Here is a 17,378-nt window from a genome sequence, read left to right on the forward strand (position 1 = left end):
CGAGGTTCACGCACCGGACACCATAGTCCCGGTGCGGGGGATGTCATTCGCCGCACCAGGACTCAAATTCTGTGTGTGCGCCACCGCAATGGCATCAGCGCGGTGGTCTGCTCGTGCTTTGCCGGTGGACTTGTCAGGATCCTGGATTAGTATAAGATGTTTTTTTATTTTAATTAAAACTTGTGGTGTTACTGTGGAGGCATCACACAGTGTGGGGGCGGGTGGGCAATAATACATTGTAGGGACCACATACAGTGTGGGAACTGCTGTGGAGGCCATTAAACAGTTTGGTGGCTACTGTGGGGGCCCTCATAGTGTGGGGGCCATTATACATTGTGTGTCTAGGGGAGCTGTGGGCCCACCATACTCTGTGTAGGGGAGTTGTACATGGGGAGCTCATGGTGACATTACTAAATGTTAAGTGGGCACTTGGAGATATTATTACTTTCTAGTGGCAAAACCTGGACACTGTTTTCTAGGGCACTTGCACCGGGCATTAATATTCTCTAGGGGACAATTTTACAATCTAGAGGGCACAAAGGAGGCATTTTACTCTGTGAGAGGCACAGTGGTGGCATTAAGAGGAACACTGTTATTGTGTCAAACAGCAGGTCCAGTAATACAGATACTTATGGCAGCAGTGGTTCAGCGTTGAGTAGTTTGTGCAGGTTGGGAATAAATGGGGACGGTGCTGGAAATGTGAGGAGTCAATTTCTTCTAAGTATGACACATTTATCATGCTAGTTTGGGCAAGATATAAAAAGATAAAAGTGGACGACTCCATAAAAAAAGAACGTCAGCTGTAAGTCACTATCTGTAACTGTAATGTAATCTCTTGCATGTTCTGCAGGACTGGTATCTACAACTATATGATCACCATATGGCGGTGATATCGGTGTTGGTCTTTATATAGAGATTTATTTTCAATAACAACATAGTGATATGCTGAGGTTCCATTATACCCACAATTAGACTGAGCCACCATACTTGTAATTACGGTTAACTGGTTAGGGGACAACTCAGATGTTTTGACCAACACTGAGCTGAGCACTTGCTATGTCTCCGTTTGTGCATCATGGAAAAGGAAGATGTATCTTGGCGAGGAATGAGGGTCTTAGGCTACCTTTGTTTTTTTTTACCACTGGTTCTCAAACTTTTTCCAATGGACAAAGATGGAAAACCCGTGTCTAACTTGTTCTAACATGAATTATGCCACTTTCTGCTATCATTGGAGGTCGTTGAGCTTTACGTCCTGCTTGTTTCTGGAGGACCATCTCTTTAATCTTCATCAACACAGAAGTCCTTTTCTGCATTAACCCCTTTACACACGCTAATATGCATGTATATAAGTTCAGGAGTTGAGGCCCCTCCATACAGGGCAAGAGCCGGCAGTGTTCTACAGCTGGCAATGATTGCAGCTAGCTAATACTGCTTAACCATTTATTTGATGCAGTCAATCAGACAGTGGCATTTAAATGGTTTGGTTGCCAGTGTGCTAATGTAGCGATTGAAACGCTAGAATGGCTGTTTTTCGGTCACTACACCTTTTCCCAAAAAATGCAGTTGAAAAGCAATTAAAATGTTATTTGTAGCCCTATATGACATCAATAGAAACTACGGCTTGCCATGCAAAAGAACAAGTCCACACATCTCTATCTATAGAATAATAAAAGTAGGGTCTTAGAAAATGGTAACACCTGAGATCTCTCTGCCTCTCTCTCTGTCTTGGTCTCCCTCTCTGTCACCCTCCCCGCAGGTTTTACTTTTCTAATAGCTTGGGAGTTGGGGGACATGCCTCAGCAGTATGGAGGATGCACTCAGGACTCTTTACATCTGTCCATACAGCCATTTACATTTCACCAAATTGCTTTTTTGAGTGTGAAGTTCCACTCTACTAGCTAGTAGAAAGTCCACCTTATCCTGTGAATAAAAGTCAATTTTTGACTGATGTTGCAGTCGTATTTGTGCCAATAAGTGTGTTCAATACTTTTTACATGTGTCTTTTCTCATTATTATACATAACTTAATTTATGGACATCTATGGTTTGATTTTTTTTTTGCCTGTATGTATTGGATGGGTGTTACCGACACTTCCATGTCAATAGCCCCTTTGAAATATATTTACTTAGAAAATTGGTGACTTATTTCACCCGCTGAATATGCAGGTGCATGTCACTAAATTAGAATATCATCGAAAAGTTAATTTATTTCCCTTCTTAAATACAAAAAGTGAAACTCATATATTATATAGAATCATTACAAACAAAGTGATCTATTTCAAGTGTTTATTTCTGTTAATGTTGATTATTATGGCTTACAGCTAATGAAAACACAAGTCATTATCTCAGTAAATTGGAACAACTAACAAAAAAGTCATGCAAAGGCTTCCTTAGCGTTTAAAAAGGTCCCTTAGTCTGTTTCAGTAGGCTCCACAATCATGGGGAAGACTGCTGACTTGACAGATGTCCAGAAGGCAGTCACTGACATGCCACAAGGTCCCAGAGTTTCAATTTACATATGGAGATCAAGGTCCCAGAGTCTGGAGGAAGAGTGGAGAGGCCACAATCCAAGCTGCTTGAGGTCTAGTGTGAAGTTTCCACAATCAGTGATGGTTTGGGGAGCCATGTCATCTGCTGGTGTAGGTCCACTGTGTTTTATCAAGACCAAAGTCAGCACAGCCGTCTACCCGGACATCTTAGAGCTCCTCATGCTTCCCTCTGCCAACAACCTTTTTGGAGATTGGAAATGTCATTCTCCAGTAGGACTTGGCACCTGTCCACACTGCCAAAAGTACCAATACCTGGTTTAAAAACAACAGTATCAACTGTGCTTGTTTGGCCAGCAAACTCGCCTGATCTTAACCCCATAGAGAATCTATGGTGTATTGCCAAGAGGAAGATGAGAGACACCAGACCCAACAATGCAGATGAGCTGAAGGCTGCTATCAAAGCCACCTTGGCTTCCATAACACCTCAACAGTACCACAGGCTGATCGCCTCCATGTCACGGTGCAGTAATTGATGCAAAAGGAGCCCCGACCAAGTATTGAGTGCATTTACTGAACATACATTTCAGTAGACCAACATTTCGGATTTTAAAAACATTTTTCAAGCTGTTGTTATAAAGTATTCTAATTTACTGAGATAATGACTTTTGTGTTTTCATTGGCTGTAAGCCATGATCATCAACATTAACAGAAATAAACACTGGAAATAGATCACTCTGTGTGTAATGATTCTATATAATGAGTTTCACTTTTTGTTTTGAAGAACTGATATAAATTAACTTTTTGATGATATTCTAATTTAGTGAGATGTGTGTGTGTGTGTGTGTGTGTGTGTGTGTGTGTGTGTGTGTGTGTGTGTATATATATATATATATATATATATATATATATATATATATATATATATATCTCTCTCTCAAGCTATAATGAGCAGTCGTCTTATTTTCTACTTCTGTTTAACCCCTTTACGGTTTCCGCCCCTGAAGCTTTTAAAAGAAGTAACAAAGGACTGAACATGTGCACAGCAATGTCGTTTTTACATTGCTGTTCATTTTGTTAATTTCTTTTAGCGCTTTTTCAGGCAGAATCCGCCTGAATAACATGGCGTGTGCACATACCCTTAGTTTGCCTTTTACTTTCCTGAACGCGCTCCTTATATATGCTTTGTGGACATGGCTCGAAGGCGTTACAAGTAGAGTTGGTATTGATTTGGAGAAATTCCTTAATAGCTGATGCAATCTTTTTAGAGTTCCATTCAAAGTTAGACATTTTTCGAAATTGCTTATTTAAAAAGTAGAAATAATTGCATGATCGGACCAGTGGATGATCCAAATCTTAAATCGAATCAATCAATGAATCTAACAATGGTGTGATTGATACATGTTAATCCTGATGTATGTCTTATGTCGAGTAGAGAATAATGCGTTATCACGTTCTGCATTTTTCACACAAGAGCCCGATTGAGTTTTCCTCTTATTATAGTAGAGGAGTAGTCTAACTTTATTACTAATGGAATTAATACTACGAATAATCAAGGAGCCTTTTTTGGTTTAGACTCCAGACCTTATTGAGGGATCATCGCTTTCCACTGCTCTGTTGGGAACGTCGATGCTCACTAATAGTGTTGAGCGAATTTGTTCAGCATTTCAAATTCGGGTTCGTGTTTGCACCAAAAAAGATGTTATCTGCATGACAGCGTGGCAAATCAGGATGTTCATGGGCTGAGCCGATTTTGGCGCGAGCAAGCCGGAACCCCGAACACGAACCCGAATTTGAAATGCCGAACAAATTCGCTCAACACTACTCCCTAATATGTAATACAGATTATTGATGATACAAAATTTCTTTGCTGAAGTTGACTCAAGGACTGCGAAGGTGTAACACTGTCAATTCAATCTCAACATCTTGGGTGTGCCTGTGATCATACCTGTTTATTAGATCTTGGTGGCATATATCATCTTTTCTATGACTTCAAAAACTCTTTTAGAAGTAAAGAATTCTTTTTATTAATATTTTGATTTTTGATTTTTTTGGGGAGGTGGAGGTTTTGAAACCACACATTTTATACTGTTTCTAAATTAATACTGGCACATAATTTTATTTATTTTTTTTTTTTCTGTAGGTAATGAATTTGGTCACCCAGAGTGGTTGGATTTCCCAAGAAAAGGAAATAATGAAAGTTACCATTATGCCAGGAGACAGTTTCATTTGACTGATGATCACCTTTTACGCTACCGATTTCTTTATTCTTTTGACCGAGACATGAATAGATTAGAGGAAAAGTGTGGCTGGCTGTCGTCACCTCCGGTAAGAGCTGGCCAGAAATGGGATTTGACTTTTTTTCATTTATTTTCTTATGTATGTTCTCTATGCTGACTTACTGGGTGGTGTGAACATCAAGTTGATGATTCCCTGGGTCTTTCTTCTCCTGATGGATCTTTTGTAATCTTAACAAATGCCAGTGTAAATACTAATAGCATAGGTTTAAATGGGGTTGTCCCACAAAGTACATTTTAATCAACAGATCTTGGAATAATAATAGAGACAAGCTGAGATAATCTTATAAATGTGCCTCTGCTATGTACTGTGTATTGGCTGTGTCTGACCATGGGAGAGCTGCTCCCGTTCATGGTCTGCACATACCAAAGCGCCTGGCCAGTGGCGAAGAGCGTGGATGGAATATAAGGCACTTACGGTAAGTGAGTCTACAAATGATCTGATAGCTACTATTTTATGCCTTCTTTACCACAGAAATTAGTGTTTTTGTTGTGATTTAAAATACAGATTTATTTATTATATGCTAAGAAAATACAGTACAGGAGGTACATGTACATTTTATATTTTTTGGGGATGTGCAGTCAAATTTCCACACATTGGTATACGTGCAATGCGTAGGTGCCCATTCACACTGTGGCCATTAACAAGCATAACTTAGGATAAAAACAAACTGAGCAAATACCCTTCAGTAAGTGAATAAGTAAATAGTACATGTAAATAACATAGGTTGTTAACCACTTTGCAACCCATGCCGTATTAGTACGCACATTTGGCATCCCCTGGTTCAGTGTGGGCTGCTGCACTGAACCGAGCACATATCAGCTGATTCTTACAGCTGACATGTGCCCGCAACAGCCCTGGGTGGAATCGCGATCCACCCGCGGCTGTTAACATGTTAAATGCCGCTGTCAATCTCCGACAGCGGCATTTAACTCGCACTTCCGGGTAGCGCGTCATAAGCCCCGCCCATCGGCGACCCCGTCACGTGATTGCAGGTCACCGATGGGTGGGCATGACAACCCAGGGTCTGCAGCAAACGCCTGTGGTTGTCATGATCTGGTCGCTATGAGCGCCACCTAGTGTTCGGTGCTCAGCACAGGACCATTTCTGCTGCATGCAGGGGATCTGCTCGTCCCCCTGTATGTAGCAGAGCCGATCAAACAAGTGCTGCTTCTAGTCTCCTATGGAGACTATTGAAGCAAGCAAAAAGTGAAAAAAAAAGTTTTTAAAAATATAAAAAAAATTAAAAAAATATAAAAGTTTAAATCACCCCCCTTTCGCCCCATTCAAAATAAAATATAAAAAAAAAAACTACATAGACATATTTGGTATTGCCGCGTTCAGAATCGCCCGATCTATCAATATAAAAAAAGAATTAATCCGATCGGTTAACGGCGTAACGAGAAAAAAATTCTAAACGCCAGAATTACGTTTTTTGGTCGCTGCAAAATTGCAATAAAATGCAATAACGGGCGATCAAAACATCGTATCTACCCCAAAATGTTATCAATAAAAACGTCAGCCCTGCGCGCAAAAAATAAGCCCTCACCCAGCCCCAGATCACGAAATATGGAGACGCTACAGGTCTCGGAAAATGGTAAAACTAGTAATGACGTTGAAAAGTACAACTCGTCCCACAAAAAATAAGCCCTCACACGGCCATATTGACCAAAAAATAAAAAACGCTATGGCTCTGGGAACAAGGGGAGCAAAAAACGAAAATGCCTAAACGGAAAATCCCAGGGTTGCGAAGGGGTTAACAAACATAACCTAGGATAAAAAAAAATGAACAAATACCCTTCAGTGCATAAATTAGTAATCATACATGTAAATAACACAGGGTATTTAGCTGACCATATACTGTCATATGTTCCAGCTTATTTATTAGGTTTTGCTTTAGTTTTTTGTGCTTTGTACGTACAGGAGCATGTATCCCCCTTTTTGGGCTGTGCATTTAATCTATATAGCTTTCCACGAGCAGGTGTGTGAACAGTCAGGTCTGGATACTGCTCTTCCCCCATCTGAGTCCTGCTGGCACAAAGAGAGGTTCTCCGTTAGAGATAGGACCAGCTTTGCAGCTCTGGGATCTGGGATCAAATCCCACCAAGGACAACATCTGTTAGAAGTTTGTATATTCTCCCTGTGTTTGCATGGGTTTCCTCCGGTTACTTTGGTTTCTTCCTCCCTCCACTGATTGTGAGCCCTAATGGGGACAGTGTTGATAATGTCTGTAATGCACTGTAGAATTAATGGCGCTATATAAGTGAGTAAAATTAATAAATAAATCCTGATGGGGTGCACCTTGTCATGGTGGGATGGCTTTTACTTTTTTTTTTTATCAAAATAGTGTCAACTAAGTAGCCCAAGTTATTTACATGTACTTTTACTATTTACTTGCTAAGGGGCATTTGCTCATTTTATTTTTTTCCCAGATAAAATTTCTACATGTACCTGTATACTTTTATTTTACTTGGTTGCGTTTTTCATACACGGCTGACTTTCTCTCAGACTAACACATTGATGGTGCCGACCTTCATATTCTTTTTGTTTTTCTTCAGCAGTGTCTCCCTCCAAATCCTATGTAATTTTTCCACTTTTGATTTTTTTAATTAATATTCTTTTGTAAGAATTTGTTAACCTTATCAAGTTGATCCATGGGTTAAAAAACAGGGACTGTTGGAGACAAGCAGTTTGTTAAAAAACAAGTGTGGCTAAAAACAAGACTTAGGTTCATTTTAAGTTGGCAATCACCTGTCACCAGGTCATTAAAAAATATAATGAAGAATTACTTTTCAGCAGTCATCTATTAATCACAGTTTTGCATTGAAGAAATATCATCTGTATATAAATAATGCATGATCCACCATTCACAATAGATGATGGTCACAGTTCATCTCCTCCCCTCTCCCTGCACAGTGACCTCTGCACAGATCACAGAGCAGCCTCACAGCACTCTCATAGAATTCAGTGAGTTGGCTCGTGTTTATTCTGGTCCATGTGGCTACTGTAAAACATATATCTAAATACTGCTAACAGAAATTTGGCTAGTTGGCTACTCCGAAAATAATGGACAAAAAATAGAATTCAAAAATCTACATTTAGACATAAGAATGGATTGCAAAAACGATTCTGTATTAACTGGTTTTAATTATTACAACTAGACTAACAAATAGCATAATATTCATCGCTAGAATGCAGCAAAATAAAATGTTAATCTTTTTGCTCCTGAATGAAAATCCAATTACTCCACCACGCCGGTCATGAAAGCTTTATGATATGGTTTACCATAAATGCACCATCACAATTATAATTCTTCCTTTAGTAATCAGTTAGCATTTAAAAGGGAGTACTTTGTGTGATAAATTCTAGTGTTAGATGGAAGTCAATAATAGCGAAATCTGCACAACTGTGAAAAAGTTCTAAGTAGGTGTAGAAAAAATGTTGCAATTCAATATACAATTCTTTATTCTGACTGACATGTAGCAGAGCTGAATGTGTTAGTATGGATATAGCAGAGCTTTATGCATTACAACCCTGCTTCATCCATAGATACGCATTCAGCTCTGCTTCAGCCAAACTAACATGCTATGGATGAAGCGGTGCTGAATGTGCTGGTTTGGATCAGGCAGAGCCATATGTGTTAGTTTGGGTCAGGCAATGCTGTAACGCATAAAGCTCTATTATTATTACTATTTATTATTAACAGCCTTCACCTCGATCTCGAGCCATAGCGACTTGATGGATGAACGCTCTGTAGGAAGATTGATCTTGTGCAAGGCTAGAGAGGTCTACCGGGGTCTTCGCCGCCGTTATTTTGATTGCATCAAGCCATCGGGTTGCTGGTCTTCATCTTACTCCTTCTATTCTTCTGACAAAGATATCCTTCTCGAGTGATTGCCCTAACACATTCAGCTCTGCTACATGTCAGACAGGATAAAGAATTGTATGTTCTAAAATATTTGTATGTGTTACCAACTCTTTGACCCAGGAGTTAAAAACACATTTAGAGAAGCACTCCGATGAAACTGTTTTTATCTTTTTAATTTTTTGCAGTCACATTATATGGCACTGTGTACCATATTTTGCGGATTATAATACGCATCGGATTAGAAGACGTACCCCAAATTTTGGGGAAAAAAATGTTTTTAATAAAATTGTGTGACGTCTTATAGTCAGTGCGTCTTACTGCTTACCGGTGGTGCGGTGGAGCAGGGTCCCATTGTTGCTGCTGCGCGTCTTACTGCTTACCGGTGGTGCGGTGGAGCAGGGTCCCATTGTTGCTGCTGCGCGTCTTACTGCTTACCGGTGGTGCGGTGGAGCAGGGTCCCATTGTTGCTGCTGCGCGTCTTACTGCTTACCGGTGGTGCGGTGGAGCAGGGTCCCATTGTTGCTGCTGCAGAAAGCTGGGCATGGCAGGAGTGGGGCTATGCTGGGTGGAGCAGATGTTTGGAGGTGCGAGGGGATGTTGCGGGTGTTAGGTGGTGTGGGGGTTCCGCTGACATTCTGTGATAGCCCAGAGCCCCCGCACTTACATGGTATAAAATGCAGTGGACTCCGGAAAAATGGCCACCGTGGGCGGCACATGCGCAGATCGACATCTCGCCACCGTGATCTCTGGGGGCTCCAGGTTTTCTCAAAATGTCGGCTGAGCTCCAGCACCGACGAACACCCGTAGCATCGCACATCCAAGAACCCCCAACGTGGGACCCGCAGCATCGCCCCAGTCCTGCTGCCGCCAGTAGCAACACCGCTCCACTGCAGCCGGTAAGGTATATTCGCATTGTAAGATGCATCCCTATTTTCCCCCCAAATCTGGGCGAAATAAAGTGCATCTTATAAAAATACAGTGCTTACAAATGCTCATTTTGCCCTTCTACCCAGTTAAAGGGGGTTTCCTACAAACAAAAGTTCATTTTAATCAATAGATCTTGGAATAATAATAACTTGCACAATTGGATGTGTTTATCGCCGCGCAGGAAGGTTTTATTTAATCTTATAAATGTGCCCCTGCTGTGTACTGTGTAATGGCTGTGTCTGACCGTACAGCTACATGGTCTGATCATACCACATCTCCTGGGCAGGGGAAGAAGCAAAAGAGTATACAGAGATTACAGTAGGGGATTGCAAATGATTATTTCTTTGAAGTAAAACATTGTTTAAAAACAGGCAGGAAATGTTTTACCTCTCAGAAAAAATTAGCTGCTATCCCCTGCTGTAATGTCAGTGTACTCTCTTGCTCCCACCCCCCCCTGCACTGGAGATGTGGTATGATCAGACCATGTTGCTGTACGGTCAGACACAGCCATTACACAGTACACAGCAGGGGCACATTTATAAGATTATCTCAGCACAGGAACATTTTATTGAAACATCCAATTGTGGAACTTATTATTATTCCAAGATCTATTGATTAAAATGAAGTTTTGTTAGTGGGGAAAACCCCTTTAATGCTTCTGTTTTCCATTAGGTCTATGACATCACATGATTAAAAACGGACTAGCTGAATCATTCTAAGCTCTATGTAGAATTGGAGGTCAATTTTCTCTTCTCAAGTCATGAGTCACTGCAAAAGTCCCTGGCAGCGGAGGAGAGAGCATCTGGGTCATGAGTTGAAGAGGGGAATGATAAATGCAGGCACAAGAAACTTCCTTTTTCTATATAGAGCAGAGAAAAGAGAATTAGCTGGGTAGAAAGGCAAAATGAGCAATTGCAAGTACACAGAGCTATATAATATGAGGATTTCAATATATTAAGATAAAAACTTTGATGGGAGTGTTTCTTTAAAACATTTCATATAAGATGAAGCGTGGACATATAAGATGCGCTTATCTGAGGTCAAGCTAATTCTCTTCTAAATAAAACAACTTTTTTGAATTCTAAGTGCAGGTAGATATACAGTACCGACCAAAAGTTTGGACACACCCTCATTTAAAGATTTTTCTGTATTTTCATGACTATGAAAATTGTACATTCACACTGAAGGCATCAAAACTATGAATTAACACATGTGGAATTATATACTTAACAAAAAAGTGTGAAACAACTGAAAATATGTCTTATAGTCTAGGTTCTTCAAAGTAGCCACCTTTTGCTTTGGTGACTGCTTTTCACACTCTTGGCATTCTCTTGATGAGCTTCAATAGGTAGTCACCGGAAATGGTTTTCACTTCACAGGTGTGCCCTGTCAGGTTTAATAACTGGGATTTCTTGCCTTATAAATGGGTTTGGAACCATCTGTTGTGTTGTGCAGAAGTCTGGTGGATACACAGCTGATAGTCTTACTGAATAGACTGTTAGAGTTTGTATTATGGCAAGAAAAAAGCAGCTAAGTAAAGAAAAACGAGTGGCCATCATTACTTTAAGAAATTAAGGTCAGTCAGTCCGAAAAATTGGGAAAACTTTGAAAGTGTCCCCAAGTGCAGTTGCAAAAACCACCAAGCGCTACAAAGAAACTGGCTCACATGAGGACCGCCCCAGGAAAGGAAGACCAAGAGTCACCTCTGCTTCTGAGGATAAGTTTATCCGAGTCACCAGCCTTAGAAATCGCAGGTTAACAGCAGCTCAGATTAGAGACCAGGTCAATGCCACACAGAGTTCTAGCAGCAGACACATCTCTACAACAACTGTTAAGAGGAGACTTTGTGCAGCAGGCCTTCATGGTAAAATAGCTGCTAGGAAACCACTGCTAAGGACAGGCAACAAGCAGAAGAGACTTGTTTGGGCTAAAGAACACAAGGAATGGACATTAGACCAGTGGATGTCTGTGCTTTTGTCTGATGAGTCCAAATTTGAGATCTTTGGTTCCAACCACCGTGTCTTTGTGCGACGCAGAAAAGGTGAACGGATGGACTCTACATGCCTGGTTCCCACCATGAAGCATGGAGGAGGCGGTGTGATGGTGTGGGGGTGCTTTGCTGGTGACACTGTTGGGGATTTATTCAAAATTGAAGGCATACTGAACCAGCATGGCTACCACAGCATCGTGCAGCGGCATGCTTTTCTATCCGCTTTCCGTTTAGTTGGACCATCATTTTTTTTTTCAACAGGACAATGACCCCAAACACACCTCCAGGCTGTGTAAGGGCTATTTAACCAAGAAGGAGCGTGATGGGGTGCTACGCCAGATGACCTGGCCTCCACAGTCACCAGACCTGAACCCAACCGAGATGGTTTGGGGTGAGCTGGACCCCAGAGTGAAAGCAAAAGGGCCAACAAGTGCTAAGCATCTCTGGGAACTCCTTCAAGATTGTTGGAAGACCATTTCCGGTGACTACCTCTTGAAGCTCATCAAGAGAATGCCAAGAGTGTGCAAAGCAGTCATCAAAGCAAAAGGTGGCTACTTTGAAGAACCTAGAATATAAGACATATTTTCAGTTGTTTCTCACTTTTTTGTTAAGTATATAATTCCACATGTGTTAATTCTTAGTTTTGATGCCTTCAGTGTGAATGTACAATTTTCAAAGTCATGAAAATACAGAAAAATCTTTAAATGAGAAGGTGTGTCCAAACTTTTGGTCTGTACTGTACATAGGTGTGATTACTAGACCTAATAACTAGATAGCATTACAGTGAGAAGAGAAGTATTTTACCAGGGTTTAGATCTAAGTAAGCAGGAGATTAGAGGCTGACCTTGCACAGCGAAAAGAAGACAAATGCAAGTTAGGCAGGAGTTGAAGAGGAGGTGGAGCTGGGCTTAATTGTAGTTCTAATCATGACTCCTCCACAGAAAATTGACCTCCTGTTTCTACATAGAGCTTAGAAGGATTAGGCCACTTAGTTTTTAATCACGTGATGTCATAGTCCTAATGGAGAACAGAAGAATTAACTGGGTAGAAAGGTAAAATAAGCAATTGTAAGAGCATAGTGTTTTATACAGTGGGTACGGAAAGTATTCAGACCCCTTGAAATTTTTCACTCTTTGTTTCATTGCAGCCATTTGGTAAATTCTAAAAAGTTCATATTTTTTTCTCATTAAAAGTACACTCTGCGCCCCATCTTGACTGAAAAAAAACAAAACAGAAATGTAGAAATTTTTGCAAATTTATTAAAGAAAAACTTAAATATCACATGGTCATAAGTATTCAGACCCTTTGCTCAGACACTCATATTTAAGTCACATGCTGTCCATTTCCTTGTGATCCTCCTTGAGATGGTTCTACTCCTTCATTGGAGTCCAGCTGTGTTTAATTAAACTGATATTACCCGATTTGGAAAGGCACACACCTGTCTATATAAGACCTCACAGCTCACAGTGCATGTCAGACCAAATGAGAATCATGAGCTCAAAGGAACTGCCCAAGGAGCTCAGAAACAGAATTGTGGCAAGGCACATATCTAGCTAAGGTTACAAAAGAATTTCGGCATTACTCAAGGTTCCTAAGAGCACAGTGGCCTCCATAATCCTTAAATGGAAGAAGTTTGGGACCACCAGAAGTCTTCCTAGACCTGACTGTCGAGCCAAACTGAGCAATCTTTTGAGAAGAGCCTTGGTGAGAGAGGTAAAGAAGAACCCCAAGATCACTATGGCTGAGCTCCAGAGATGCAGTAGGGAGATGGGAGAAAGTTCCACAAAGTCAACTATCACTGTAGCCCTCCACAAGTCGGGCATTTATGGCAGAGTGGCCTGACGGAAGCCTCTTCTCAGTGCAAGACATTTTAAAGCCCGCATAGAGTTTGCTCAAAAACACATTAAGGACTCCCAGACTGAGAAATAAGATTCTCTGGTCTGTTGAGACAGAGATGGAACTTGTTGGTGATTCTGAGCGTTGTGTGGAGAAAACCAGGCACTGCTCATCACAATCCCAACAGTGAAACATGGTGGTGGCAGCATCATGCTTTGGGGGTGTTTTTCAGCTTCAGGGACAGGACAACTGGTTGCAATTGAAGGAAACATGAATGCAGCCAAGTGCAGAGATATCCTGGATGAAAACCTCTTCCAGAGTGCTCTGGACCTCAGACTTGGCCGAAGGTTCACCTTCCAACAAGACAATGATCCTAAGCACACAGCTAAAATAGCAAAGGAGTGGCTTCAGAACAACTCTGTGACCATTCTTGACTGGCCCAGCCAGAGCCCTGACCTAAACCCAATTGAGCGTCTCTGGAGAGACCTGAAAATGGCTGTCCACCAACGTTCACCATCCATCCTGACGGAACTTGTTAAGGATCTGCAAGGAATAATGGCAGAGGATCCCCAAGTCCAGGTGTGCAAAACTTATTGCATCATTCCCAAGAAGATTCATGGCTATACTAGCTCAAAATCGTGCTTCTACTCAATATTGAGCAAAGGGTCTGAATACTTATGACCATGTGATATTTCAGTTTTTCTTTTTTAATAAATTTGCAAAAATGTCTACATTTTGTTGTTTTTTTCTGTCAAGATCGGGTGCAGAGTGTACTTTAATGAGAAAAAAAAATGAACTTTTTAGAATTTACCAAATGGCTGCAATGAAACAAAGAGTGAAAAATGTAAAGGGGTCTGAATACTTTCCGTACGCACTGTAATGTATAATATCATATGATGATAAAGGAACGCTGCAGCAAGGTTGTTCCAAACATCTTGGAGAACTAAGCAAACATCTTCTATAGATGATGTTGTGCAAATCCTACTGTCTCCTCATGTAATCCCAGAAAGACTGGATTTTGTTGGGATCAGGGCTCTTTGGGGCCATGTTTTCACTTCCAGGACTCCTTGTTCTTCTGTATGCTGAATATAGTTATTAATGACATTATCCTTGGGGTCATTGTCCTGCTGCAGAATAAACTTGGAGCCAATGAGATGCCTCCCCTGTAGTAATACATGATTGGTAACTATCTGCCTGTATTTCACAAGTCATCCAGGTATTAAAGGGGTTGTCCAGTGCTTTATATAATCCCTCAATGTATTCCCCCAGGGCCCATAAGTGTTTCTCTAAATACCTTGTGGTGCCTTTTCTGCCTGTGAGCGGCGCTATCACTGGCCGCTCACAGGCATCACGTGACCCCCGGCTGCAGCCGGCTCTGACATCCGCTGATGTCACGTCAAGTTCTGGCTGCAGCAGGGGGTACTCACTTCTGCGTTCCATGGTGGCTGCTGGGCTGTGGGTGGGATTACCCTGCACGCCACACCCGGCATCCACCGCACGCTCTCCCTCTCCTCATTCACTGGGAAAGCGCGCGGTGGATGCTGGGTGGGACGCACGGGGTAACCACAGCCCAGAATCCACCGCGGGGAGCGCGTCACTAATATCAGTGACTGGTCACGTGATGCCTCTGAGCGGCCAACGATAGCGCCGCTCAGAGGCTGAAAAGGCACCGCAAGGTATTTACAAAAACACTTGTGGCCCCCGGGGGGATACATTGAGGGGTTTATATAAAGTAGTGGACAACTTCTTTAAATACTGCAAATCTAAAATCTATTTAATAGAAATAAATGACACACAAAAGTTGTACAAAGAAAAAAAATGCCAATTCTCCCACCCCCCTCTACAACATGAAGAACTCTCTAACTACACACCAATTTAGACGTTCTGCTTAACGTGATCGTGCTTAGAATGGGAGTTAGGTTTGGGTAATGTACATTCTGATCATCTATAATATTAACAAATTATTTAGTATGCCGTATTTGTATTTTTAAAATCCATCATACGGTTCCAAGAATGCGGGGTTCTTTATTTAGTGCTAACTTTTTGGATTTTTGCTAAGGGAGCGTAGATCACGGGGTAATAATGCAGAGCAGCCTAAAGACACACCCCAGAGAATCAAGTGAGCCACACCTCCTTGGCAAAAATCAAAATATTAGCACTAAAGAAAAAGGCTTGTATCTTTGGGGCCAATCATCAAAATATTCACAAGTGCCATAGTTTAAGGTGAAGCGCTAATCGCCACAATCGCAGGGCGCCTCTGCTGTCCCTCATTGGCTTATTTGCTTGGTTTACTGGATGGATAATTACATGACTGGCTTAGATAAGGCCCACTAGGGCTCCCCTATGGGAATATTATGTAAATACACCATAGTTATCGGATACTCATCAATTTTTTCATTGTTTGGTCAAGTTGTTAGTATTAGGCTATGTTCACACAGAATTTTTTGGGCCATTAAGAAAAGATGAGTTTTTTTTTCAACGGCTTTAAGAAACATTCCTTTTTTTGGGGGAGTCTTTCTTTTCCCGAGGAGTTTCCTTAATTGGTTTTTAAAGAGTTTTGAAAGATTTTTGAAGCTTTTTTTTTTTGTTGTTTTTTTTTTCTTGCAGCCTTTTGATTTGACCGCTCTTAGTTTGGAGAGGTTTCCATCAGGATGTGCTTCATAGTTTTGCCATGGAATTTCTTTCTCACCCGGCATTTTAAAACTTTTTCAGGAGAAAGACAAAAGCTAAAAAAAAAAAAACCTCACATGAACAGCAAAGTGGATTTCCCATAGAAATTAATAAGAAGAGTTTTCCATACATTTTTGAAGCATTTTTAGCACAGTTTTGGAGATGCTCTGCTTAAAAAAAAAAAAAAAAGTCTTAACTAAAAAAAAAACTGTGTGAACATAGCCTTACAAAGAAAACTGACTGTTCTGTCTTTGATGTTATAATGATTCTTTTTTCTTCATTCCACTAAGGCCTATGTCAGTGCAAAGCATGAAGGTGACAAAATTATTGCATTCGAGCGGGCAAATCTTCTTTTCATCTTTAATTTCCATCCTTACAAAAGCTTCACTGGATACAGAGTAGCAGTAGATACACCTGGAAAATATCCTTTTACAATTCTAGTTTTTATTACCTGAACATCACAGGATATAAAGCATTTTAACAAGTAAAAATTCACAGTACAATCATAAGAAAAATACAGGTCGCTTTCATGATGATATTATTGGGGCAGTGTTGTATATGAAGCAGTTGGACTAAGACCTGGAAGTGTAGAGAAACTTTAATAGACAAATGTAGATTCACAATAGTAGAAACCGAACAGAGGAAAAAAGGTCATATGCAGCATCAGAGCGAACAAGAACCTCGTGGAACAAGGGCTGATTGTTTCTTTGTCACTCTGTAGCAAGAACCATCCAAACTGATTGGTACATAAGTGGGTTGCAGCAACTTTTGTAAAGGTCTCAAGGGCTCCTTGGTTGTGTTCCATGTTTCTGCTTTATCCATAAGCTCGGGCAGGTAATGTACTCCTGATATCGCCTCTCAGCATTGGTAGCAATGATGGCAATACTACAGCATGCGACCACCGAGGTATCCGGCTACAGCAGTCTCATGCCAGGCACTTGTTAACTAAAACCAGGAGGACCATTGGAGCACCAGTGCTGGATGGCTGCACGGAGAAGATGGGTGAGTGATAGTTTTGTTTGTTTCATGCCATGTATATGCTATAACTGCACCTTATTAATGGATGTAAACTCTGATTTAAGGCTAATAACGTGGTTCAGTCGGTAGTTAGGATGAAAACCTTCTAAAGCGGTTCTCCAACATCAAAAGTAATTAAAAAAATATTGCTAGATTGTTCCCCATTCACTCTAATCTTTTCCTGGTTGCTTCCCCACTGCACCCAGTGTCACTGCCCAATTCTTTTACTTGCAACCTTTTTGGCAGCAGAGATGTTTAATGGCTCCTGGACTACTTGAATCATAGTG

At 41.0% G+C, this 17,378-nt stretch overlaps 1 protein-coding gene across 1 annotated transcript in view; it reads left to right on the forward strand.

The window, feature by feature from the left end:
* GBE1 (1,4-alpha-glucan branching enzyme 1) overlaps positions 1 to 17,378 on the forward strand; it is a 212,320-nt gene that overhangs the window by 169,608 nt on the left and 25,334 nt on the right. The window contains exons 14-15 of the mRNA XM_073668212.1: positions 4,629 to 4,813; positions 16,365 to 16,493. Coding sequence (XP_073524313.1) covers positions 4,629 to 4,813; positions 16,365 to 16,493 — 314 coding nt within the window. The remainder of the gene's footprint in view (positions 1 to 4,628; positions 4,814 to 16,364; positions 16,494 to 17,378) is intronic.

Source organism: Phyllobates terribilis, unplaced genomic scaffold (genome assembly GCF_046119375.1).
Source record: "Phyllobates terribilis strain yellow unplaced genomic scaffold, ASM4611937v1 Scaffold_2__4_contigs__length_985480577, whole genome shotgun sequence".
Lineage (NCBI taxonomy): Eukaryota > Metazoa > Chordata > Amphibia > Anura > Dendrobatidae > Phyllobates > Phyllobates terribilis.